The 25,765-nt window shown below is 47.6% G+C and overlaps 1 protein-coding gene across 5 annotated transcripts in view; it reads right to left on the reverse strand.

Annotated features, from left to right (window-relative positions):
• FSD1L (fibronectin type III and SPRY domain containing 1 like) overlaps positions 1-25,765 on the reverse strand; it is a 707,922-nt gene that overhangs the window by 92,246 nt on the left and 589,911 nt on the right. For 3 of the 5 annotated variants that reach the window (XM_069630835.1, XM_069630833.1, XM_069630837.1), the window contains one exon: positions 10,633-10,733. In XM_069630835.1, coding sequence (XP_069486936.1) covers positions 10,633-10,733 — 101 coding nt within the window. The remainder of the gene's footprint in view (positions 1-10,632; positions 10,734-25,765) is intronic. The other 2 variants (XM_069630836.1, XM_069630834.1) reach the window with 1 other exon arrangement.

The following is a 25,765-nucleotide window of genomic DNA, read 5'->3' on the forward strand; positions in this document are numbered from 1 at the left end:
TGCTTACCAAAAGCTGGTGGGAAAGCCCACATAGCTGCTTTAGCAACGGTTCAATGTGCTTACAGAGCGACCAATACATAGGAGACCATGAGAGAAAAGCATAAGCTTTCATGTTGACCCGCAAGCTGCAAGGAGGACCACCTCTGGTGTGCCCCATTGCTTGAAAAGTTGGAGATGATATTACTGTACATCTCACACTGGTAACCGATGCCGACTGGCGACTGAATTAAACATTGAGGTGAACGGGGATGTGTGGAGACTGGAGCCAGAAAATATACTGGATGGCCCAGCCCAAATTTGTATGACAAGATCCACAAGGAGAGGAGAGTGTCACCCTGCTTGTTGAGGTAAAACCTCCCTTTAAGGGAGGTATTCAAAATGGCTGCTTTGGCCTGCCATTATCACACACCAGAGGCGAACTGCGTCACAGGAGCAAGTCAAGCAATAGTCTCCATAGGGGGGTCAGGGGCCTTGCGTGCCATCCTACCCTTGAAAAAAGGAACCTCGGCAGAGCCGGTACTGGCAGATCTAGGGTGTTACTCGACACGTCAGGTGCTTCTCAGAATTAGCCTGTAGTGGAGGTTCCTCGGCAGAGCCGGTACTAGAAGGTCTGTGGTATGTGACCGCCTTCTTTCACCCCCCCCTCAACAGAACTGGCATCACCACGGCCGCATACTCGGAAACGCTTGGGGGTATACCTTACAGCCAGGACCCTCGATGAAGGACTCACATTTCTGTTGGTGATCGATTTAGCCCCAAGGAGGGTAACCTCAGGTTTAATCCTGGTCTTATAGCCACCTCGAGAGGGGCCTCGAGCCAAGACTCGGTACAGTTAGATCCAGATGGAGAAGCCTCAGGGCGAACCCTGGTATCCAAAGCCATGGCAGAATTGGGGTCAGCCTTAGCCCCAAATGGGGAAGCTTGGAAGAAGATCCGGTGTATGGAGACCTTCTGCGGGGCCCCTCAGAGGAGTTCCCGGTGCGTCTTGACCAAAAAGGACTACCAGAATCTGAAGTGTTCTGCTCCCACTGAGAACCGCACATATTTCATATGCGGGCTCCAAGTCAGAATGTGCATTTACGCATCCTGAAGACCACCACACTGAGTCAATCACCCTTCCGAAGAGAGGACTTTATTTAGCAGGGCGTGATCAACTTGAAATTCTCTCAGAAAGATCGAAAATAGTGCGCAGGCCAGCCTGGTTGAGCACTGCGAAAGGACAGCAGTACTGCCCCACCCCCCCCCTGGCTCCATGAGGAGAACAGGTTACACTGCTCTGAGGTATAGAAGTTTCTGTACCCCTGCTCTGAGGGAGGGCATCCCGATCTGTCGGAAGAGAGGTTTGAAGGGTGGGGTAGGAGGAAAGGGTAAGCGAAACCCGCCTAAATGATGGACAAACCCACCATTCTTCGGTGATGGTTTGCCACGCCTCCAGATGAGACGAGATTCGTCCTCCCACCGAAGTGTAGTGTGTAAAAAAAAAAAAAAAACAACATTTGGTGATTTGTCGGCAGGGAGATTAACTGTCCCTGTAGAGGAGGCTGATGGCCGAGAGAAAAACCAACCACCTTGCCGCTGCCGCTTAAGGCAGGCTACCAACAGGAGTTTCAGATCGGCGCGCACAGCGATCCTGAAACCCTGTGATCGCAGAGAAGGACCAAGTCTGAGACCCTAACCTCTGTGTACAAGGGGCCTTAGCTGAAGCTGTCACCAGGACTTTTTGTCCACATAGCGTGGCAAAAACAGCTCAGCCCCAAAAGGAACGCTCCCAGCACCAGTCGACATGTAAGTTGGTGTAAGGGAGGTATCCAAAATGGCTGCCGTGGACCAAGGAGGCTGGGACGCCATTTAGTCAACACCTAAAGAGAACTGTGTCATAGGAGAAATGAGGCAACTATCCCTGCAGGGGAGTCAGGGAACGTAAGAAACACTTAGCCTTGAAACAAGGATCCTCGGCCGAGCCGGTGCTGGCCAATCTAGGATGTTTAGTGGACATCCTAGGAACTGACCCAGAATTAGCCTCCAATGGAGGAACCTCGGCAGAGCCGGTACTGGAAGGCCTGCTGCTGATCACCTTCTTTGCCCCCTCAACAGAATCGGTACCAGCACAACCTCGAGCGTGGGACGGTTTAGGAATGTATCCTACCGACAGAACCCTCAGAGGATCCCTCGACTGCGTCGGAACTGTATTTAGAGGAACCTTGGGTTTTAACCCGGGACATATAGCTCCCTCAAGAGGGGCCTCGAGCCGTGGCTTGGTGTGACAAGCACCAGAAACTGAGATCTCAGGGCATACCCCGGTATCCAGAGCCAAAGATGAACTGAGCTGAACCTTAGCACCCAAATGGTGAACCGCGGAACCACGTCTGGTTTTGGCAGGTCCTCTGAGGAACCCTCAGAGAACACTCTGGTGCGCCCTTGAGGCACCTCTGCGGAATCCCTGGTAACAGAGCTACACAAGCTCATCCCGGTCATGGAATGCTCTCACAGAGCGGAGCTGCTCATCGCCGTCCTCATCCGCATAAGGCTCATCCCAACGAGGCGAGAACAAAAGACTGGTCCTCCACGCCTACCCCCTCAGGTTTTAAAAAGAAAACTGAATCGGAGCAGCCGGGGTGGAACAGGAGTGAAAAGACGCTTGTAAAACGTCCTCATAGGGAGAGTGCACTAGCATCTGAAACTTCCCCAAAAAAAAAACTCATCCTCAGCCAAGGGCTTAGGTGTCAAAGAGAAAGAAACCACTCGTAAAAGATACCTACCCCCCCAACACAAGGAGGATGGTTGCCAGGAGGGTCCACCACCGGCCGGGTCCACATAGATCAGTGGAGCAAAAGCCAGAGAGGGCGAGACAGTATGAGGCAGCAGAGTCCACGTACGCCTGTCAAAGAAGGGCTGGACGCGTTACTATTGCCGAAAGGAAAGTTCCCAGCACCAGACGTTGCGAACGTAGGTGTAAGGGAAGTATCCCAAAATGGCCGCCGTAGGCCACACAGGTTGGGCCGCCATTTTGTCGCCACCTGAAGAGAACTGCGTTACATGTGCAGCTGAGGCAATTGACTCCTCAGGAGAGCACTTTAGCCATACAAGGATCCTCGGCAGAGCCGGTACTGGGAGGTGTCAGATGTTTAGTCAACATCTTTGAACCAGTCTCAAAATTAGCTTCCAACAGAGGAACCTCGGACAAGCCGGTACCAGAGGGAATGCGGTCCGACACCCCTCTGCCTTGACAGAACGGGTACCACCACGACCCTGTGCGTGGGACGGTTGAGGACAATACCTCACCTACAAGACCCTCAGAGAAGGCCTCTCAGATCTGTCGATATAGACTTTAGCCTCCACAAGAGGAACCTCAGGTTTCAACCTGGTTACAGCGGGGGAAAGCTCCAGAAACTGTGACCTCAGGGAGAACCTTGGCATCCCAGCACCCACCCAAACTGGGCTTAACTTTAGCACCGTGATGGCGAACTTCGGAACAATGTCCGGTACTGGCAGGTCCGTCAGAACCCTCAGAGGAATCTCCGGTACGCCTGTTAGGCCCTTGGGGCACCTCAGGGGAAACCCTGGTGACAGGGTCAGAGTGCATAAGTCTTTGAAACTTCCCAAAAAAGGCATCCTCTGACAAAGACGCAGCCAGGAAAGCAAGACCGTATGCGGTAGTGGCATCCGAGCGTGCCAATCATAAGAAGGGCGGAACGGGTTTGCACTGAACCGTGGAAACGGTTGTCCACCAAAAGAAGGTTCCTAGCACCCGCCGTCGATAGTGTGGGTGTAAGGGAAGAATACAAAATGCCCACTGTAGACCACGTGGGAAGGCCCGCCATCTGAGGAGAACTGCGTCATATGTGTGGATGAGGCAGGCATCTCCACAGACTGGTCGGGAGACTTGATCAAAGCTTTAGCCTTGATACAAGGATCCTCGGCAGAGCCGGTACTATGGGGCCTTGGATGTTTACTGGACATCCTGTCCCTTGAATTAGCCTCAAAAGAGGAACCTCAGTGAAGCCGGTAACAGAGGAGTTACGGTCAGCAACCTCTCCCTGTGCCCCCTCAACAGAACCGGTAATGCTGCGAGCGTGAGAAAGTTGAGGAATCTACCTCACAGACAAGACCTTAACAGCAGGCCTCTTAGTTCTGTTGGTACACACCTTAGCCTCGTTAAGAAGAACCATGGAACATAATCTGGTCTTTATAGCTCCCCCGAGAGGGGCCTTGAACTGTGGTTCAGTACGGAAAAACTCAACAGAGGCCTTAGGGCGCACCCCGGTGTCTGTGTGGGAAGCTCCAGACAAGGAGACCTCGGAGCAAACCCAACTGCTCAGGACAACTAGGCTGGCTATTAGCACCTGATTGGTGAACCTCGGATCGTGATCCAGTGTAGGCAGGCCCCTTGCGGGAACCCTCGGAGAAAACCCCCGGTACGCCTATTAGGCCTGCGGGGCACCTCAGGGGAAACCCTGGTAGCAGAGCTTTTAAAGCTCCTCCCGGACTTGGAGGACCCCAGGAATGAGTCCCCGGCCAGGGTGCCCTGAAAAGTAAGGAATTTACTGGGTGTCTCTTCTTTCCGTCGATGAAGAGTTGGAAATGTGATGGAGGAACCTACTGGAAGATCTCCTCCCACCGACGAAGACGACGCTGAAGTGCCCGTACCGAAAGGGAGTCGCAGAAGTAACACGAGTCCCCAACGGTGATCCGGTCCCAGACACTCCAAGCAGAGAAATGGGGATCCACCCTAGCGAAGAGACGTTCGCAAGAGGAACAAGTGACAAATCCCAAACGATCCGGCATAGACGGAGGACTACGCGACCGCAGAACCGGAGCAGGAGAGAAGGGCAACGGGAAAAGAAAAAGGTTTTCCTGGTGATGCAAGTGCTTCCAGCCCCGACCGCGTGGAGAAAAGGACTGAAGAGACGTTGCGTGGTGCAGAGCTAAGGAGGGTGGGGTTACGGCCGTGTGCGGTACCTCACGTTAAAAGAGCAGGACACATTTTTCAATTTCATGCTTTCTTACAAAAGTGCTCTGGTGCCGTCCCACTAGACGGAACGTCGCAAAACTATAGAGGAAAGGGGACGGGACATAGAAATATGGAGAATTACATTCCTCGTTTCCTCCAGTTCTCACTTTTTTTCTGGAGCCATTTGGAGTGTAGATTTATTTTGTTCCACTTCAGTTACTGCACGTTTTTCTCCTCGATCATATGGCGTCGAAGTTTTAGTCGGGGATTGAATCCTGTGGGATAATTACCCTACATGATCTTTTGAGATGTCATCTACACACTGTACGTCATTTTGGATTGTCTCTTGTTCGACATCAGATTTCATGTTCAGTACCAGTACTACTTTTGTAATTTGTTGTGCATTTGACGATTGGATTTTTCCGTTTGTTGCATCAGTACTTTTGGTGCCCTTTGGCAGCTGGTCCACTCGAGCTGGTATCACCACTAGGTCACACTGTCCTGATGCTAATAGTACCTCGTTATCAGATACTTCTTGCCATGTTTGCTGGTCAGACTGCACCAATTTCACGACTTTTTGGTTTATGTTTGTCTTAACCATGTCCGATTTAGTTTGTTCTTTTGCCTTGAAGTGCCATTGATTGTGAGTCTGACAAAGATTTTGTCCGCAGCTTTTGCCTGACCCCATTTAATTTGAGGTGGTTTGCTTTGGGGCTATTCAGCATATTGTCTTTCAAATTGTCTTTTGAAAGTGGATTATCCTTTGCCATTGTTTACAACTTTGTTGGACTTAATTTAGAAGACACTTTAGTGCTACCTCCATGCAATTCCCCAACTTTTATGTTTGCCTGCACGGGGTCCATCATTAGTTGTGTTTGTACTGTTGTTGTCGATGGTATCAAGGGAGTTGTAAGGGGTTGGTTAGGCAATCGTTCAGTCAGATTGTCTGTGAAGTACCGAAGTGCATCCACGAATGTAGGGGAGTCCACGCTGTTTGCGTAACCATGGTTCAATTCATGTTCGTGATCTTTTGTTTTACTGGGTTTATTTTCATTTGACTGGACGTCGGCTGTTCGGCGAGCGTGCAGGACACGTCTCCCACGTCCAAGACCCCAACAGCTCCACGCACCTCCACCACGCTCAAACCTTCCTTCTGCAAGGGCGAGTCCCGAGTCACCTCGGGCCCTCCTATGCATGCAGCGCCACATGCATGCGCGAGCTCCGCCGCGAGTGACAGTCATCAAGGTAAGTTGGGGAGGGCTGTGGGGATTGTTGCATCAAACATACCTTGAAGGTTGCCTGAGGGGACAAAGCTGTGGTCATCCGGCCGATCCAGCTGGTCTTGATATTCCTGACGCAATGTTATATCTTCTGCGCCGTTGACCTCAGGTTTCTGTGAAGTTGTTTCCGGGTCGGTCGTGCAGGCAATGATACGGAGAGTGCTTCGGTCAGAAGGGCACAACACACGCAAGTCGCCTGTAGCTTCGGAGCCATACAAGTTAGTTTGGTGCGACTCTAGGTTCCAAGGGCTGGGTTGTTGACACCCAGCTCCATTTCAGTCTTCAGAAACCCTTCTACCAACACTCTACCAACACTCTACCAACACTCTACCAACACTCTACCAACACTCTACCAACACTCTACCAACACTCTACCAACACTCTACGTCCAGGTGTAGGCTTTGTAGGCCGGAACCTCCCTCAGTATTAGAGCAGAAGAAAATAATCAAGCAACAGTGTAGCAGTCCACGATCTGCAGTGTAGCTTAGCCTGCCACACTCTGCCAACATTAGTTTTGTTTAGTGTGAGAGTCAGGATACATTTGCACACAAGGACAGCTTTTCATTTTAATGACATCCTGACACAGACAAATCCTTATCTTTTGATTTCGAGGTATGTCCCCCAAACGATTTTTATTTAATAAATGTCTTTTGTTCAAAATATGACAACTTTGTGTACGGTTTTCATTTCTGACGCCAGACAGCACCCTGTGACGAATCTGTTGACTTTGTCCCTTCTTCCCTAGTGGTAGCCACCCCCTTTGAGGATAGGGAAATGAGCCTGCTAAGCAAATTCTTCCCTAGGGGGGTGGGTTTGGGGAAGACGGACATCACTGGGAGTTAGTCCCCTTCAGTGGACAAGGACTCCCATTTCCATGGGCAACTCCCTAGACACCAGATATTGTCTGCCTACATGGGAGACAGTAATACTGATAATGCATCTACGTGTGTGGCTCAAGATAAGACGGACAAGACCACCTCTCTGTGTTTGGCTCAAGGCAATGATGAACTTTACACCTGTCTGACAACCTCTGGTGAACGCCCTCTCTCATTACAGGAATGAGAATAAAGGGCCAAAGACCCTTGAGTGGAGGTGGAGACACCAAGCGCAGAGGCGAGTCTCTAACGCGAGTACATCAGCAAGGGGCGGAGCAGCGCTGCACAGCAGAGCCAGCTGTGGCAGGGAGCTACGTAAGTGCCGAAGGGAGAAGCCACTGTCCTGATACAGTGGCATATTGGGGCTGATAAGCCCAGGAAAACCAAAACGAAACCTACCTGGAGGCATGACCACGCTGAGGATGTTGTGGGCCCGGTGCCCGCTAACTATTGCCGAAAACAGGAATTGAGGGAGGAGTGAATGCTCCACTTACACAAGGCAGCAGAAAGGTGAAAGAATGCCACAATGAGCAGAACTCAAAGATCATTCGTACACAGAAGACTGGCAAGTGGGTAGTAGCACCTCCAGAAGATGCACACCATCAATGGAGCAGACCCTGCAAAACAGAAGGTACGGAGGTTGCCCAGATCAGAGGGAACAGAGAGAGCTAAGTGAAATTCAGGGTCACTGAGGCCCCGAAAGACTAAATAGAAAGATAAGGGTTACGAGAGCCTGGGAAACTCAGAGGATAAACCTCCAGGAGGGTCCAAAAACCCACAAGAGCTGAGAACCACAAATAGAAGAGAGGTGTTAAAGATACCCCAGAGAGTGAAGTAGTGAGGCAAAGAAACCCAAGGGAGCCAGAGAGACCCGTTAAAGAAAGCAAAGAACAGAAAAAAGAGGATCTCGGAGGCACCCAAACCCTGTATCTAGTGAGAAGTGAGAAGAGAGCAACACAAGTGATGGAGAGGGATCAGAGAAATAACCCTCCATGTAAGGAACTTTGGTCATTTTGTTTTCTCTGGAATTTAAGACTGTTTTGTTGTGTAACTTCAGAGACCTGGGGAACTTTGGTAAACTGCCAGGAACTGTGAAACCAGGAGAACTATTAATCTGAAGAAATTTGAAATCAGGAAAGATTACGGGAACCCCTTGGAAATATTCCAGTTTCCATCACGGAGTGCCAGGCACTCCACCTACATTTTTTATTTTTCCCCTAGGCGGTAGGGCCAGTTTAGTGGATAGGTTTGGACACAGGACTTTTTCTTTTGACTATTAACAAGCACCTTTTTTTAGCTCGATAGGAAGGGAACCCCACTTTTAGCAATGGGGTTAGAGAGGCGTTTTTCTTCTTTTTGTTCAATAAAGACACTTGAAAAGTGTGTCTCTAGTCCAAGTCCTTCTGGATTGTCACAGCCCCCTGCTGTCATAAAGGTCTGAGATCTGCTGCAGCACGAGAATATATCCAAGATGGGAAATCCGTTGGAGGACACATTCCATTTGATGTTTCTGTATCTGTGGCATGCCGCAAGAGCTGTACCAATAAGTTCAAATGGATTGAGCAGCACAGCTATTTATTTATTTTTACATCTGTAAAGCACACAAAAACCAACAGACATCAGGGCTCAGTATGCAAGAGGGGAAGAGGATGAGGGAGGCAGAAGGGGAAGAGGATGAGGGAGGCAGAAGGGGAAGTGGGAAGGAAGGGAGGAAGCGAAGGTTACATAGCAACGTGGTAAAGAAGCATGCAAAGTCTTATTTATAAAGCTCTAAAATAGATTCAAAAGTACAAACATCCTTGGACAATGCAGTATGCAAACAAACAAGGTCTTTACTCGAGATGCTAGTTGTTCGCACGAGCGGATCCCTTGAATGGTAAGAATTGTATGGTTGATATCCCAAGGTGGGAGGGGACGTCATGTTGTATAAAACATTTCTATAACCAACATAATGATGTGAGGAAGATTTAAAAAAAAAATCTTAATCACTGGCAACAATCTGGGTAATCTTCCACACCACTATTTCTTATGCCATCTACACCATTGCAAGAGGTCCAGCGATATGTAAATTAGTGCAATACCAATGGGAGCAGTCCAGCCAGAACTGCTACGCCACGTTTCCTCTGCGCATCGACACAAGCAAACCCAGACATGTTTCACCCTTGTTTAGCCTCATCAGTAGGGTGTAGCTTTGTTCCTTACAGTGCAGCGAGCAAGGGGCCTGTATTTTAGCATACAGAGACAAACTAACTAAAAAGAGTGATGGGTGGAAGGTTTTGAATAGATCTGGACTACTGACAGTGCACTGGGCAATTATCTTCACCAGAGTTTTCTGGAAAGAACTATATGAAAGGACCTGCCGAGGAAGTTCTACATGCTGGATGAAAGAAAGAAAATGGGACTTCTCATCGATATCACATTTCCTTAGCTATATGGTCATTCGCATATGGGAGCATCGCAATTAAAGCACATGCCTCTGTTCTTTCTCATGCTCCATTTCACATTCACTGAAGTGCAATGTCCAACCCGCTTCTGGGGTTTTGAGAAATACTAAAGTATTTAGCAAACATCAGATTTACATCTTACAATCCCACAAGGGCTGCTTTATATATTGACTTTTCAAAATACCAGGTGTGTATTAAAATGACAAATTACAGAAATATTTAAATTGCATTTCTATAGGAGCATTATTAGGAGTGTGAATGACACCAGGTGAACAACAACTCCACACTGGTAGTGTTGGCACAAAATCTACTATGTAGAAGGCATTAATCCTTTATATGTACTGAAGTGGCGCAGTCGGGGGCCATTTGATCAATGTAGTTTTTGCCTTTGTTTTATTGTACAACAATGTTTTAATGTTTGCACTGATTCTTGTTGGCTATAAAACAATATCTGTAAGACAGAAGAGTCAGAAAACAATGACTTTGCTGAAGTCAGTATATCTTTGGAGTCTTATCAGGCATTTGTGGCGAGTTATGATAGGCGAGTGAGACCTACATGCTGCCTATAATAGATATTCAATTAAGAGTCGTTTGGGTTTGTATTTTGCATCACAACAACGTGCCAAAACATGAAAAGGAAAAATAAAAATCCTTAACTTATAGTGGATTTTTGTTTCTGTTTCATTGAAGTTACAGCACTACAATCCAGTGTTTACCATGTCTCACAATCACTTAGAACTCTATGAAAAACGACCCTGGTCCAAACGATTTCTCCAGCACTGTTTTGCACTTATTGATTGCACTAATGCTTACAGGCTACGGAAGCAGCTTTTGTTCCTATTTTAAACACACTCAAGCCGAGCGCCAAGGGAAGTGAAGGATACTCTAAAAGAACACTCGCTCCAAACTGACAAAATGGCTGCTTCCCGCTCACTGAATGCCAGTGCGGGATATTAGCACGGTTCACCTGGAGCAGCTAACATTTATTAATACATTACAAGCATACATTCAACAATATTAGAACCTTTGACGAAATCAGGTTGAGTGGTTGCACTGGGAAAGTCTGATAAAGGCATCCCTACCCAGCACGGTGTAGGATTCTCCTGTAAAGCGATCTCTGCTGCCCCTCACCAGCGATGGTCTGGAGGTAACCGAAGTTCTTTTGGGCGATGGTGTACCACTTCTACAAGAAATCAAACAAAGTATTAGTACACAATGCCAACAAAGGCAGGATGATGCAAGTCGTTCCAAAGCACCCTCCACTCCACACCCTACCAGAGACTGGGTAATCTGCGCCCCACTCTTTCCTCCAATGGTTGCTTGTAGATCCCTTGCTACCAATTAGCCCCCTTTCCCCCTGTTGGCTCCCCGCTTCTCTGCGTCCCTCACCATGTTCTTCCCCGCTGCAATGTAAAGTGCTTCATTGCTTCCCAAAGCTAGGTTCGAAACTCAATAAATGCCTTAATTACAATAATAATAAAAAGTACTTGCACAGTAGAAACAGAATCCACAAAGAACTCTGGTATTGCAACCAATTCCGCACACACAGTGAAGAAACACTTTAGCATGCAGTAATTTAAAAAGGTTTGTAGCGGGTTTGTGAGGCCGCTTGAGAGTTTTAAATCTCGATGCAGCAACATTTGCCCATGCCAATATTAGTTCTAAATTCAGTGATGGGAGTGGAAAAAGGAACTAGTGTTACTCTGGCTGCATCCAAAAGGGAGGGAGTGGGATTGTCGGACAGATGGTTGGGGGAGCGTGGGGCTACAGGTGTCAAGTGGGTCGCGGTTGGGGGCTGGGGGCGACCAGGATCACAAACTTTGGCTAAAATTGTTGGATTTCAAGGTCTACAATAATAATTTATTATAGAGTTTACTTACAAAAACCACCAATTGCATAATAATGCAACACGGCCACATTTAAATACTTATAGCAACATTTTAAGCTAAAAGAATATCATTGTAGCTTTCATTTTCACATCCTGAATGGTAAACTATAAGTTCCAGAAAGCAAGATAAAGCCATTCTGAAAAATCTGGTTAGCCCTGTATTTTCAGCGATTTAAGACAGGTAATAAAAGACGTTATTTAATAAAGAAAGATCTGCAGATTCCTAGTCACGAACCTCTAGCTCGTTGTTGATGTTGAAAACATTTGATTAGTTAAAGCTGTCCTGGGAGGATAGCTCAGCGGCAACGTGCTCACCTTGGAAACAAGACGACACGAAGCAACACATGTTCGATCCCCGAGTCCACGCATAGAAACCTCCGGGTATTAAGCGCATTATAAATAGGCATCTAAGAGATATAGGGCCTCATTCCGAGATTGGAGGTAGTTATGGCGCTATTTGCGCCATGACTGCCTCCAGTAACGGTACCGGCACCGGTCTCGTTCAATGGGGATTTACCGGTGTAGTCCGACCTTTGTGGAACCGGTAAGTCCCCCATTGAAAAAGCCATTCCCAATTCCCATTTGAGCCCACACAGGGCTCAATGGGAATGGGGAAGTAGCTAATAACGGTACCGCAATTTGCGGTACCGTTATTAGCTCTGAAGTCCCTTAACGGGTCCCGTCCATAACGCCAGGCGTTAAAGGAGGGACCCGATAAGGGACCTCGTAGTAGGGCGGTAAGAGATTACCGGTGCCCGGTATCCCTTACCGCCCTACTCGGAATGAGACCCATATTCCTGTAACAGCGCCTCGATGCCCCTCGGCTATGTGAGCGCTTTAAAAATGCAAATAAATAAAGCAACTTTATTTTGTGTGCATGTCAAGATAGCATCATGGATATAAACAAATCTTAAATGGGTGCTTTGTGTTGCTCACTTTCCTCATCACGGATTTGCAAGGTAACTAGTGCTTTGCAAGCTCGGAGTTGGAAATGTCCCATCATGCATATGAAAGGCTCTGCCACTGAAAAGTGTTTACAGCTTGAGCACCTGAGCCACGGACCCGGTGTGTGGGTGTCTGCCTAGATGTGACTTGGGAAACTGGTACTTGAATGTCCGACCTGAGCCGATGGAATAATTGGCTCGGGAGAAAGAAAAAAGCGTCAAGGACGCATTTCTTGAGTTTTGAACTCAAGGTATGCTCTGTAAAAAGCAAACGAACTAGTGGTAAGGAGTACCAATGATTTATACATCACCTCCAACTCTGTCTATATTACGAATTTATGTGGGTGAAATGGTGCGTTTTATTTTGCGTTTCTCACTGGTGGACAATCCGTCATTCATGGGTAACACTGTAGTCCTTTCAACTGCATGTTTTCCAACATGAAAGGACCTCAAAAACATCACAGAATACAATTGTTATGTAACCGGCTGTCTAGCATTGCCGTATAACGCCTTCATGGTAATCCAGAGCGTGTAGTCCCATTGGAAATGTATTTTGAAAACCATCCAATTCAAAGACACCATTGAGGAAAAGAATGTTGGCAAAGAGAAATGTAAAGTGCTTAAATGGTTGGAAAAAAGGAATAGGGGGAGGGGTGTTAAAAGGTGAGGTGGTGGAGTGGCTGAGAAGAGGTTTAGTGAGCGAACCCACCTTTTAAAAAAGGACAAACCATGATCCTCAAAAAAACAACAACGAAATGAAGGGCAAATATAGCTCATTCTCCTTAAAGGGAAATTCGAATTTGTTGCAACTATAAACTCTTGAAATGGTCTGATGTTGGACAGCGCCAGGATTCCTTAATAGAATTGCATTACATGACAGGAATAAGCCCTTACCAGGCATGTGTGTGTGTAGAACTTAAAAAGTTATAAAGTAAAGGATGTAAATAGTGTTCCAGAAGACCCATTTACCAGCATCCAATCAGACATGCACAATATGCTATGCTCAGCATTGCTTGCATAAGCATGTTTTGAACAGCAACATTTTGATGCCTGGTTATAAAGGTTGAAAAAAACAATGATTGACAAAAACATTGATGCATAAACATTGTATGATTTTGCGAGTTAATTAAATCTTGCGAAAATGTGCCATGCTTTGGGGGGTGGGGAGGGATGCAAAATAGTACGTTTCCCTCCAAAACATAGGAAGAAATAATGTAGGCAAAAAATACACCAAAAAATCAACTAAAACAAGAACATTCGAAAAATATGCGAGGAGGAATGTGATGGGGAGGAGCTCTGCTCTTCCCCAGATAACAAAAAACGATCCGACACAGAAAAAAAGCATCATGAAAAAAGGTTGTCTAAAACATGAAAGACCTCGCTGCCATTCTTGCCGCCAAGCACTAAAGCCCGGACTGAGTGGGAATAAATAATGCAGTCATCTCTCCACCCGAGTGGCTGGGTGGGAAAAGATAAGAGGGGCCCGTTTTATAGTCCATCTACCCAGTAGGGTCATTTGAAGCCCACTCCCTGTCTGTGGGAGAATTCACCCCAGCCCCCCCTTCACGGATCCCTCCACACACTGCAGATGCTTCACTTGTAACCTGCCCAATTTCAGACCATTTTACAGTTACAATTGGGCAGACTTTCTCCATGCAGTGCCAGCTTTGACATTTGGAGTCAGATGTACAGGTGAATCAGAAAGGGGCATGCCCCCATGTTGATTCGGCTTCTGCTGGCATTACTTGGGTGCCGCTTGACAGCAAAACAAGAATGGCCAAAGCCAATAGGCCTGGCTTTGAAAATGTGAAGGGTAAGATTAAAAAAGGTGTATGTACTGTGTCCATTTGAAAAGCCAGACCAAAGGGTTTTGCCATGCTTCTTTAACAGGTATTTGATATTGAATTTGGTTCCAACAAGCAGCAGGATGGAGAACAGTCATTTAATAGGAGCATTTTTAGAATTATGTATTGACATTGAAGCATGAGGTGTGTGTGTGGTTGAAACAATATTACAGAATTCATTATGTAATCAGGCAGGATGGGGACATCTAACTGGCATTAGATTGTACAATGGTTTTTGTACATACGAGCTGAGCTGTTCATGGAGTAACATACCGCGTTCTAGCATATCTTGAAGGTCAATATCGGTCGGTAATTCAGAAGGTCACTTCTGTCCCCTTCTTAAATATCAGAATTACCACTGATAACTTCCTTCATTGAAAAGGCTAAACGTATAGGTAACGGTCTTTTGAATTTGAAACGCATTTTTGTATCAGATGGAATGAGAGGTATGTGCGGTGCCTGTGTGTATGGTGAATCTAAAATCATGCGTAAATGTCACATTTAATCCATCCGTTTTTCTGTTTGGTCAATCCAATGCTTTTTTGTGCAGTTTACATTATATATTTTTGGGTACAATATTTATCATTCTGTCCATGACCGTTGTTTCTTGCTCGCCTGTGTGTATTACATAACAGTCTTCACAAAGATTTTCTTGTGTATCCTGGGTCGAATCTTTCAGTCCTCTGTAATTTCTTTCATCGCTTCCCAACATGGAACGCCGCCATCCTGAAAGAAAAGTATAATGTAAACTGCACAAAAAAGCATTGGATTGATCAAATAGCTATTATTAGGATTACTATTACCTTGATAAAGCCCAAGCAGCTGTGAAACTTATGCACGTGCCTTGCACTGGGAAAAAGTTGGCACTTTGTACCAAAGCAAAATAAGCAGTACAAAAACAAAGAAAATATTCTCTGAATACATAATACATGGCTCTAGTGATGGAAGACATAAGGCCAGAGCGCAGGGACCAAACTTTGCATATCTCTCTGTGCAATTCTGTATAACCCAGACTGACTAGTGAGTATCAGTCCATGCCAAGAACTGCTGCCACGCCACAGAACCAATTGAACTACCTAACTTAAAATCGAAGGGAAGACGCACTACCTTATACTCACTACACCTAAAACTTTGCAGAATTAACATTCTCAAGTTTGACATGAGGTACAAAGTATAGGGACGTCCAGGCAAATATGCCACAAACCTTCCAGGATTGCCCAAGCACACTCCCCAGCGCCACATGCATCCACCATTATATTGTGTATTAAATTACAATTCTCAAATTCTGTCTTGGAAACACAACCCAATTTTATCTCCTCCCTTTTTCAGAACCATGGTCCTGCGGTTATAATGGGGAAATCCAAAACTACATGTCCCAGACTGCAAAGTTAAAGCCACAACTGCACTAAGTCTCCCAAAAGGAATAGATCATTTTGTCCTATGTATTGAAGGGGTTGTGTTCAGACCACGGTTCTCTGTATTCACCAAATAAATACAATGTTTATACAAGGGAATGAGGGTGTGTGGAAAAAAGCGCGATTTCCAGAGAGCGCTGGGTGGTTCCTGAGAGAAAGTGGGGGGGTGGGGGGAAGAGATATCGCAGGGCGATCCTCAGAGAAAAGAGGGGGAAGAAAGCGAGGGGGAGCTCTTCAGAGAACGAAGGGGAAAAAGTGAGAAACATATTGAGATCCCAATAAGTGGCGAACTCTACAGGTCAAGTGAAGTCCTTTTTTTGTAAAAGTAAGAAAGGAAAGAGAAGAACCAATGGTGCTTTTTAGTTTTGGTTATTAGTTGGTGTTAAAGCGCCACCTATAGGCCAAAACTAATTGTAGTACAACGCTTGTAGGTGTTTGTTTATTTACCCACCCATTGACTGCTGTGACAAATCGTGTCACTTCTCCCCAGAGGGGAGCCTTTCCTTGTGAGAGTATGAAGGTGAGCCCACTACTCGATGCCCTCCCTAAAGGTGGAGGCAAATGGGACCTCACCAAGAGAGACTCTCTCCCATGAAGACAAGGACTCCCGTTCAGAGTAGGAACTCCCTTCCCACCTGACTAAGCAACCCAACAACGTCAATGTGGTTGGGAGAAAACAGGAAGAATCCTTATACATCTGCAACTGTGATGTTTCATATGAAGACAAGTACCCGTTTGGCACAGAGACGAAGAAAACCAATGGAGTCATAACGAATATGACTAGGACGCAGAGGACTTCCATGAGAGGCTGGGGAAGCCATAGACCAGCGTCATATAAATGGGAGGAGGGAGAGAACCTCAGAGAGACCCAGGAGTTTCAAACCAGCTGTCTGAGGGACACAGGTGAACTTGAGAGAATGCTGCTTCCCAAGCAGGGCAGGCGCTGGAAGGAACAGGTGCCCGAGCTGCACTATTTGAGGGACAGACTAGCGAGAATGTCAACCTGACTCGAGTCCCAGGAGGGACACACGAGTAAGGCTGGAGAGGAGCTGCAACAACAGGTGCAAGAGTTGCACTTTTCGAAGAGCAGACTCGCGAGAGTCTGTCAAGATGACTTGAGTCCCAGGAGGGACCCGCGAGAGAGAAGTAGTGGGCCCCTCTTGTTTGTACCTAGTTTCTAAGCCGGTTACCCTCTCTGCATTTCCCTCTGGGCAGTTAGTAGCTTTTTGCAGGCTACAGCTATACTAATTAATTCTCGCCGTAACGTGGGCTAGAGAGCTTACCATACCCCCGTGATGGACACCTCGCCCGTAAGGTTTTCATGAAAGTATTTAGTGATGCGTTCAGTGATGTCTGTGCAGACGGCTACATCCGTGAGGAGAGAGTCGTTCAACCGCCACATCGTGGACTTTCTATTATCCAGACCATACCCGTCTAGTTTTATTGTGATCGGAGAGTGGTCCGATACTAATGCTACTCCTATGGTAGCAGCCACAATTCTGGGAACCAAGGTTTAGGATACCAAAAAGTAATCGATTCTGGAATATGTGCGATATACATGCGAGTAATGAGAGTAGTCTCTACATTGAGGGTAAAGATTCCGCCATCCATCCACCAGTTGTAAGCCTATCATAGCCTTTTTGATGGGAGCCGCCTTTGCCATTTCGGCCGAGAATTTTGGGCCAGATCTGCCTAAACCCCCCTCTAGTGTCACATTAAACTCCACTCCTAACACTAACTCCCCTTGCTGAAATTGCGCTATTCGGGGGGGGGGGGGGGAGGAAACAGGTCAGTGTAAAACTGTTTGCTGTTGATTGGGGCCATATATTGATACCAATGTGAGGTCTTTCCCTGCTATGTGCATTACTACCCAGGTATATCTTCCGCTGGTATCCTTTACTACCTTTATACGCTCATATCAGAGGGATTTCACTATTAAGATTGAGACTTCTGCTTTTTTGCTAGCCGATGAAGCATAATACTGGTGCGGGAACCATCTAGAACTCATTCTCACTTCATCTTGGGTCAACAAATGAGTCTGTTGAAGGAGAGCAATGTCTACTTTAAGGTCGACCAGTTTTGCCAAAACACTTTTTCGCTTCCTGGGTGAGTTTAGGTCCTGAACATTTAAGGACACTATCTTTAGGTCCACCATAATTTACAACCTGATAGTCGAGCCTCTTCAAACCATTTCACCCATTGGGTCCTCCTGTCTAAACATTGCTGGTACACAACCTTGCCTTCATATCCCTCATCCCTCCATTTCAAGCATCGCCTCATGTTTCTCCTCTCGCCCATATATTGCCTCCCCTTTACTTTTGGAGCGAGTGAACCCACATTCAAGGTAAAAATAAACATAAATCAAAGATTTAAATAACCATGGATAAACACAACCGAAAAATTTGTGTAACCTCCTATGAGGTCTTCTTCAAGCTCTTTGCTTGAACAAGGGTTCTTGGTCCTAACACCCTTAGAAGTATGAACAACTTGCAATAGTAACCAATCTGCTGGTGCCGTCCCAATTATCTGCATTGTGTTGCAGTACTTTTGTGAACCTGTTTTAAGGCCATTACTTGTGTGGAGGATTCTATCCCAGCAAAGATTGCATTGGAACATTGGGAGATTTTTGGTCCTTTTCTTCTAGGTTTGACCAATGCCACATTTTCTTATAACCATGTACCAGCCATTGTGAAGAACGTAACTGTTACCCCTTGATAAAAAAACCCGGACAGAATTAAAAAAAAATGTAGTAACCTAAGGCCCATAACTAATGTGCCTTTTCTTCTGAAATTGGTTTCCAAATTGGCAACTATTCAGTTCCAAGAATATGTAGAGAGCCACAAAATTGTACACCCAAAGCCATCAGGTTTTAGAACTTCACATGGTACAGAAACCGCCTTCTTCGATCTGCAGTCAGAAATGTTGGATATTGTAGACAGGAGCAAGTCGGGGCTGCTGATGCTATTGGACTTCGGCAGCTTTCAATGTTGTAGACCAAGAAAAATTAATAACTAAACTGGCAGTTCATGGAGGGTGTTCAAATTGAGCCATTAATTGGATTAGGTATTTTCTCCTGGATAGGAAATCTAAAATAGTCTGGGATCAGGGGTGCTCGAAATCAGAGATAATCCAATGTGGTGTTCCGCAGGGAGCATGTCTCTCCCCTGTTCCATTTAACATACTCTGCCGCACCTTATGTGATGTCTTATATGCACTGAGAGTGCCTTTTTCTAACTATGCCGACGACTCAGCTCATCAGAGCTGAGTGGGGTCTATGATAAAGATCTGGAAAATATAGAAAGAATATACGAAGCTATCCAGGTCTGGATGACAACAAATGGTCTCTGTCTCAATGCAAATATGAAAGAGTGCCCAATTTTTGGGTCTTCTCAGACACGGTCTAAACTTGCTGAGAGGCCTTGTATGAGGGCTTCACTATAGAAGATCCTTACATTAAAGTTGTTCCCAAGCTGAAGACCCTGGTAGTGATCTTGGAATCATCATTGGGCACTGAAGCCCACGTAAATAGTGTAGTCCAGAAGGCCCAGTATCATCTAAGACTGCTGAGATTAGTAAAGCCATATGTATCGGCAGTAAATTGCTTAACACTAGTAAGAGCTGTGATTATGCCTATGCTAGACTACTGCAGCGCCGTTCTTGCTGGAGCTAGTAAGGGATGCATTAAGAAACTCCAGGTCCTCCAGAATGATGCTATAGGATTATTAAAGGTACTACAAGATGGAATCCAGTATCCATACATAGGAAGGAGTTTCATTGGCTTCCAGTGGATGCTAGAATATGTTTTAAAGTAAACAACATTGTACACAAGTGCCTGTATGGGAAAGCACCCCAATAACTGCAGGAAAGGCTGCCAATGGAGCGCATTGCCAAAGCCACCAGGTCAAAGGATTCTATGCATCTGGCTCGACCAAGATGTAAAAGAGTCCGATGAAATGGACGATCCTTTGTCAGCCAGGCTGCAGAGATGTGGAATAAACTCCCTTTGAAAATGCTTTGTGAAGTAAATAACTCCACGTTTAGGCAAAATCTAAAAACACTCATTTGCCTAGGTTGTAGGGTGTTCGTGATGTTGATTTGTTATCTGTGTATGCGCCCTGATGCCTGCGGGCTCTGGTGCAATATAAGCAAATAAACAAGGTAGCCAGTCCCGGAGAATTTCCAGTCTATTCTCTAATGAGTGGCTGTTATGAGGGTAACCACCTCTTGCCCGTTTGTCAGCCTGATGCCTCCTCGTCTTCGCTCCTTCTCCTTCAGTCCATTGATGGCCTTGTGCAGTCATAGTGCCCGCTCTTCCTTTATTTGGATTGCGACCATTGGGGGGAATCGATGTTTCAGGCGTCTGTTCATCCGGTATATGAATCTCTGCTTCCGGAATCTTCAAGGCCACTACTGCTGCCCTCTGCGTAGTGTACTGATGTCGAGAGCCATCCATTTGGAACAGGATTCAAAATGGGTATCCCCATTTATAGCGGATCAACCTTTCAGTCAGCCATGTTGTCAACTGCCTCATCTGCCTGTAGCGTTGTATCGTTTGCTGGGAGAGATCTTGGAACAGCTGTAGCGTCGACTCCCGAAACAAAATGTCTCCTCTAGCTCTGGCCTTTTGGAAAAGGAGTTCCTTCGTTTTAAAGAAGTGAACTGCACCAGGACACCTCCGGGACTAGGTTTTGTCTGGAAGTTGGAAAACACTGTGTGCATGATCCAATGTGAGGTCTGCTGCTTCCTCCCCAAGCAACTCCTGGAATAGGTCTCGGACATAGCCTTCAAGATCTCGATCCAAGACTTCCCTAGGCACGCCTCTTATTCGTATGTTGTTCCTGCGGGAAGTATTTTCTGTATCCTCAAGCTTTTCTTCTGCTGTGCACCTATAGGATTCTAGTGCCGACACCCTTTGCTCAAGCGGATCATAAAATTGTGTTTGCTCCAAAAGACTGTCTCTAGGTCATGCAGCTTAGATTAATTTTGCTGCACTGTGCGTGTCAGATCATGGAAAGCGCTTTTAAGCTCTTTGGCCGAGGACGCCATTTCTTTTTGCAGTGATTGAAACAGGCGTACAATGTCCCCATTCGTGGCCGGTTGAGCTTCTTCAAGTGGTGGGGGCACCTCTGATTGAGGCTTAGATTGCTGAAGCATGTCCCTGATTGTTGCCCCTGGTTTTTCCTTAGATTTGTTGGGTTTCATACTGCCCATATGCAGGTTTTCCACTCAGGGTACCAGGGATTTTCCCAGTTTGGGTGGCGCGGAGTGGGCAGATACTACTCTGCGGGTATTCCCAGGATCTCCTGCTGTTATCCCACATTGAGGCAGGTGTTTAATATGTGCCCCTCTTCCGCTTTTGGGGTGGTTCGTTTTTATAGCTGTTCTCCCACTCTGCCTGTCTGCTACGAGTGTTGGGCGCCTATATTGCCCTACATTTCAGGTGGTAAGCTCTCTGGCTTCCCCTCCCCTTCTGGGGAGCTTTTTACTGTGCATAGCGTGGACTTGTAGCTTGTATGATTATTTTGATGCCTAATGTTTGTATGCCAGGTTACTAGGTGCCTCCCAGCCACCTCGCGCCTCTTGTCTTTGTACTTTGTGGAGCTTTAATTAGCTCAGTTGTCCCACTCCCAGGAGTCTGCTGGCTCAAATATCTGCCCCATAACATCCCAGCAATGCCAGCTGTGGTGTCACATCCAATCCGAATCAGTATCCCCGTTTGCTTAATGTGTTCAGGTAAATGCACTGGTTGTAGCCATGCGCTGCTTTCCCACCCTCTGATCTGGCGGGATAGGGAGATCGCGTTAGGGGTGGCGTGCCTCTGCCTCCTACATCCAGCTCCTCTCTAGGCGCCAGTCCGTACGTTCGGCTCATAGAGCTCCTCCGATATCCTCCTGCAATCTGGGGCACCTACCCGCTGTTGCTGTAGGGTTTCGCCAGTGGTGTTACGGCTGGTCAGGCGCTGGAGAGCTTGCAACCCCTTCGGAGCCGGTTCACCTGCATGCGTCCCCCGGAGCTAGTCCGCTTCATAGACGTAGAGGTGGGAGGGAACGGGGAAGGCGAACTGACGTGTTCATCTACTGCGACTCGCTTTGCAGGGCTGCGCCGGCTCCTCTCCTCACGCTGTGCTTTCTCACATAGATGGTGCTTCCAGCTCTGCTGTGCTACGTGGCACTGTGGCCATCTTTGTGCTGCATGTCAGCTCAGGCACTCTTCACTCCGCCTGTAATTTCAGGCACTTTTGAGCTGCAGATCACATCTGCTGCTGCAGACACCTTCTGATAGCTGGATCGCATTTACAGGGGCTCGGTAACCATTTTCACGACTTCCAGCAGGCCGGTTGTCTTCGTAGGGCTGCAGAGCCTCGGAAGGTTACAACTCCATTAGGTCTCAGCCAGGCCACTCCTCCGCAATGGTGTTTTAAACCTGCAGCCTTGGAGGATTTGGTTTTTAGGTTAAATATTCACTACACTTTGACAGTCATTCAAGGCTTACATTAGAGGTATAGCTATTTCTACAGAACACAGGGTATTATGGGATATTAGAAGAGAGTTGGAAAGGTGTGAGGATGCATTAAACACAACTGCTGCAAAATATATGCAACTGACCCATCTCCTGAAACCAGACTCGATATTAAAGTAACCTTGTACAAATACAGAGATATAGCCAACAGGGAGCTGTGTTATTTTGATAGAACGGCACAGCGCTACAGGGAAGCGGATAGACCAGGTAGGTTGCTAGCGCGCACGGTCCATTTTGATAGGGGTAGCCCCAATATCCTGAGTATAATTCGTCCTGACAGCACAGTGGTTAACCTGGACAATTACGTAAATGTAGTATTTTATGATTTTTACACTGCACTACATACCAGAAAGGAAAGCCATGGCTATAAAAATCGTGAGTATCTTGCAAAGATACGTGGTCTTTTCTGACCAGGCATCAGCCACTCCATCCCCCATTGGTTGTGGAGTCCCACAAGGGTCATGCACATCCCACTACCTTCTATAATCTCTTCACTTTACCCCTATTTAATGAGTTCGACATTGCATTCACCACCTATGCTGATGATGCACAAATTCTGCTCCGTCTATCTGGTGACTGAGAAAGATCTCAACACTCTCCAGAAGACATATGCACTCATCCAGGCTTGGATGGCAGCTAACGGCCCTTGTCTCAATGGGGGACAAAAAAGAAATCTTATTGGTAGGCCCCAAAGAAACCCTGAATAAACCAGACAGCAAATACAGCACCTTCAGCATTGAGAACACTGTAATCACAGTCTCTGCTGCAGTAAAAACCCTGGGTGTATACCTGGATTCCATCCTGTCAATGGAAAGGCAAGTCAATGCCATTTCATCATCAGCAGCGCTCACAACGAAAATTATTAATGCAGTAAAACCTCACCTATCGGCCAAACACTGCCTCAACATTGCTAGAGCCATCATTGGTGCAAAGTTGGATTACTGTAATGTCCTTCTCCTAGGTACATCATCGAAAAACCTTAAACTGCAAATCACGCAAAATAATGCTCTCAGAGCGGCTCTAAGTATTCCTAGGAGAGAGCATATCTCTCAGGCTTAACAAGACGCCCACTGGCTCCCAATCAAAGAGCGCATACTCTTCAAGGCCCTTACCCTGACACGCAGATGCCTATCTAAGTCTGCTCCCTCTTACCTGGCAGAACGACTACATCAGGCGCCATCTTACAGACCAAAACGTGACCAATACTCGCACCAACTTTCAGTCCCTGCCTTCAAGACAGCCAAAGCCGGCGGTGAGAGCTTTGAGGGGTTAGCACCAAAATCCTGGAACTCACTACCACTCAAACTCAGAAAGGAAACCTCTCTCACAGTGTTCAGAAAGGCGCTGAAAACCAAGCTATTGAACTAGATTGTGCTAGAAGGTGTTCCCCTGTAACCATGGAACATTCATACTGCATTATTGTTGTGAACCTCTAACGCTTTCTGATGAGTCTGTTTTATGTAATCTTAATCGAAGAGAATATCCTGAAACAGCGCGACGATGCCTCCGGGCCGCTGCGCGCTTTATACATTTAAATAAATAAATACCTCTGACTCTTCTGTCAGCTGAGGCGAAGAACTCACTAGAAGAACCAATCAGTTTAGCAGAAGTTAAAAAAGCTATTAAAGATCTCCCGAAACGGAGCTGGCCACCAGGGGGCACACAGACGATGACCGCCTCCGTGTGAGCTCATAACCCACGGGCTCCAAAAGTGATTTGAGGCCCCCACTTTTGCCCCCCCCCCCGTGCTCAACAACGGCAGTTCGAGCTATTGGAAGCGTCCCCCCACCCTCTGAGTGAAAACCCCGACGGAAATCGGACCTCCAGTCCGAGAGAAAAGTCTGACGGAACCTGCCTCCCCCCTACCCGCGAGGACACGGACTCGAGAGGAGGCCTCGGCCCGCGGCACCTGACTCCTCCTCCTGCTCTCCCTGCAGGAGATCCACGCAGCGCAGGGACGCTGGAGTAGGCCGAGGACACCCAACCGCCCCGGCGCACTTCGGGGGCCGGCCCCCCCAGGCATCCCTGGGCGTACTCCCTGAGCAGCTGCCTCCGTATCCTGAGACACCGGCCCCGCGACGGGAAGAAGAAATCTGCGGAGGTGAGTGCCCGCCCCTCCTGAAGAGCTCCGGGCCCACTCCGCCCCCCCCCGGACTTGAACAACTGAGCGGGGGCGGCTAAAGTGGCCCTCCCTCCCCCGCATTTGCAGAGGAGCTGACTCTGCTGCAGCCAAAGGGGGCCTACCATCGGCTCAACCCCCTCGGCACCCCTCTCCTGACACCCCCCAGGAGCCCCACTGAACAGAGCGCAAGGGCCAACTGGAAGCGGCCCTAATTTTCGAGCGCAACCGTGGCCCCAGCACACCCCACGCACCGGCTATAACGCGGGTTCCCACGCTACGCAGCATCATCGCTCGTGGCCCCTTAAGCCACACTCACAGCCTAGCTGCAGGGAACCCGCACAGCGCAAAAAGAGCCGCTCATATCCCGGCCTCCACTGTCTTTAACTGGACGCATCTACGCGCTCGCTCCGGATTTCGCCGCCTGAGGCCTCTCCCCACATGGCAGCGAACTCGTCTGCGCACGAAAAGAGAAGCAGAGGGTTGGGTTGGGCCCCCTCTCCTGGGACGTGTGCCCTCCTCTGGTAAGGCCCCACCTTACGACCTGCACAGGACACGGACAAGGGGCCCTGAAACCGGGAAACAGCGGAATACATGGAGGTGCTCACCCCCCCACTGCGCCTGCACCTGGAATCCTCTCCCTGAGACCTGGCCCCATATACTCCCCCCGGAGCCCCGCCACGGCCGGTATCGATATCCAAGGCCCCCTGACAGGACACTGGACCTAACGAAGGACACAGACCAGAGCGGAGGGTAGAGCCCCTGAAGATAGGGCGTGTGCCTCCTCCCACTCCTTCTACCGAAAGAACCATTGCTGCGAGGACCACCACCCCAGCGCTCTCCAACATTCCCTACGTGCCTTTCAACACACCAGGCCCGAGAGTACGGCCCCCGAATCCGGGACGTGTGCCTCCTCGAAGGCAAGTGCTCCATGAATATTCCAAGTAAGCTTGCAAAATACGCCTACATCCCACTGCCACAGGCTCCCGACCCAAGGCCAACAATATCATTAGAAGCTGCCGAAACGGGTGCAGCTGCCACTAAGGGTGACATCGCCGCCCTCCTAAGCGAAATTCGAAACATGGGTGCCAACCTCGGCGGCAAAATGGATAAGATGACCCAAAGGGTAGATAACAGAGGAGAGACTAGAAGGAGTTGAGAACAACCAGACCTCTGTCGATACTCTAGAAGCCCAAATGGAGCTTAGAATACGAAACATAGAAAAGAGAGGACGAGATTCGCCTTAAGATCGACGATTTGGAAAATAGAGGGAGAAGAAATAACCTGCGGTTTTTTGGAATTCCGGAGAGAGAAGGGGAGACAGAAGAAGATCTCAAACAGACGATACATGATATCGTCAAAATCCTGACTGCGGACAAGGGCATTGATGAACTCAAGACCGAGAGAATCCATAGAGCTGGCGACCCCCCAGGCGGCCCGAGATCAGTCCTTGCCAGATTCCATAGATATTAGGACAGAACAAGGA

Source organism: Ambystoma mexicanum, chromosome 6q (genome assembly GCF_040938575.1).
Source record: "Ambystoma mexicanum isolate Mex_15411 chromosome 6q, UKY_AmexF1_1, whole genome shotgun sequence".
Taxonomy (NCBI): Eukaryota; Metazoa; Chordata; class Amphibia; order Caudata; family Ambystomatidae; genus Ambystoma; species Ambystoma mexicanum.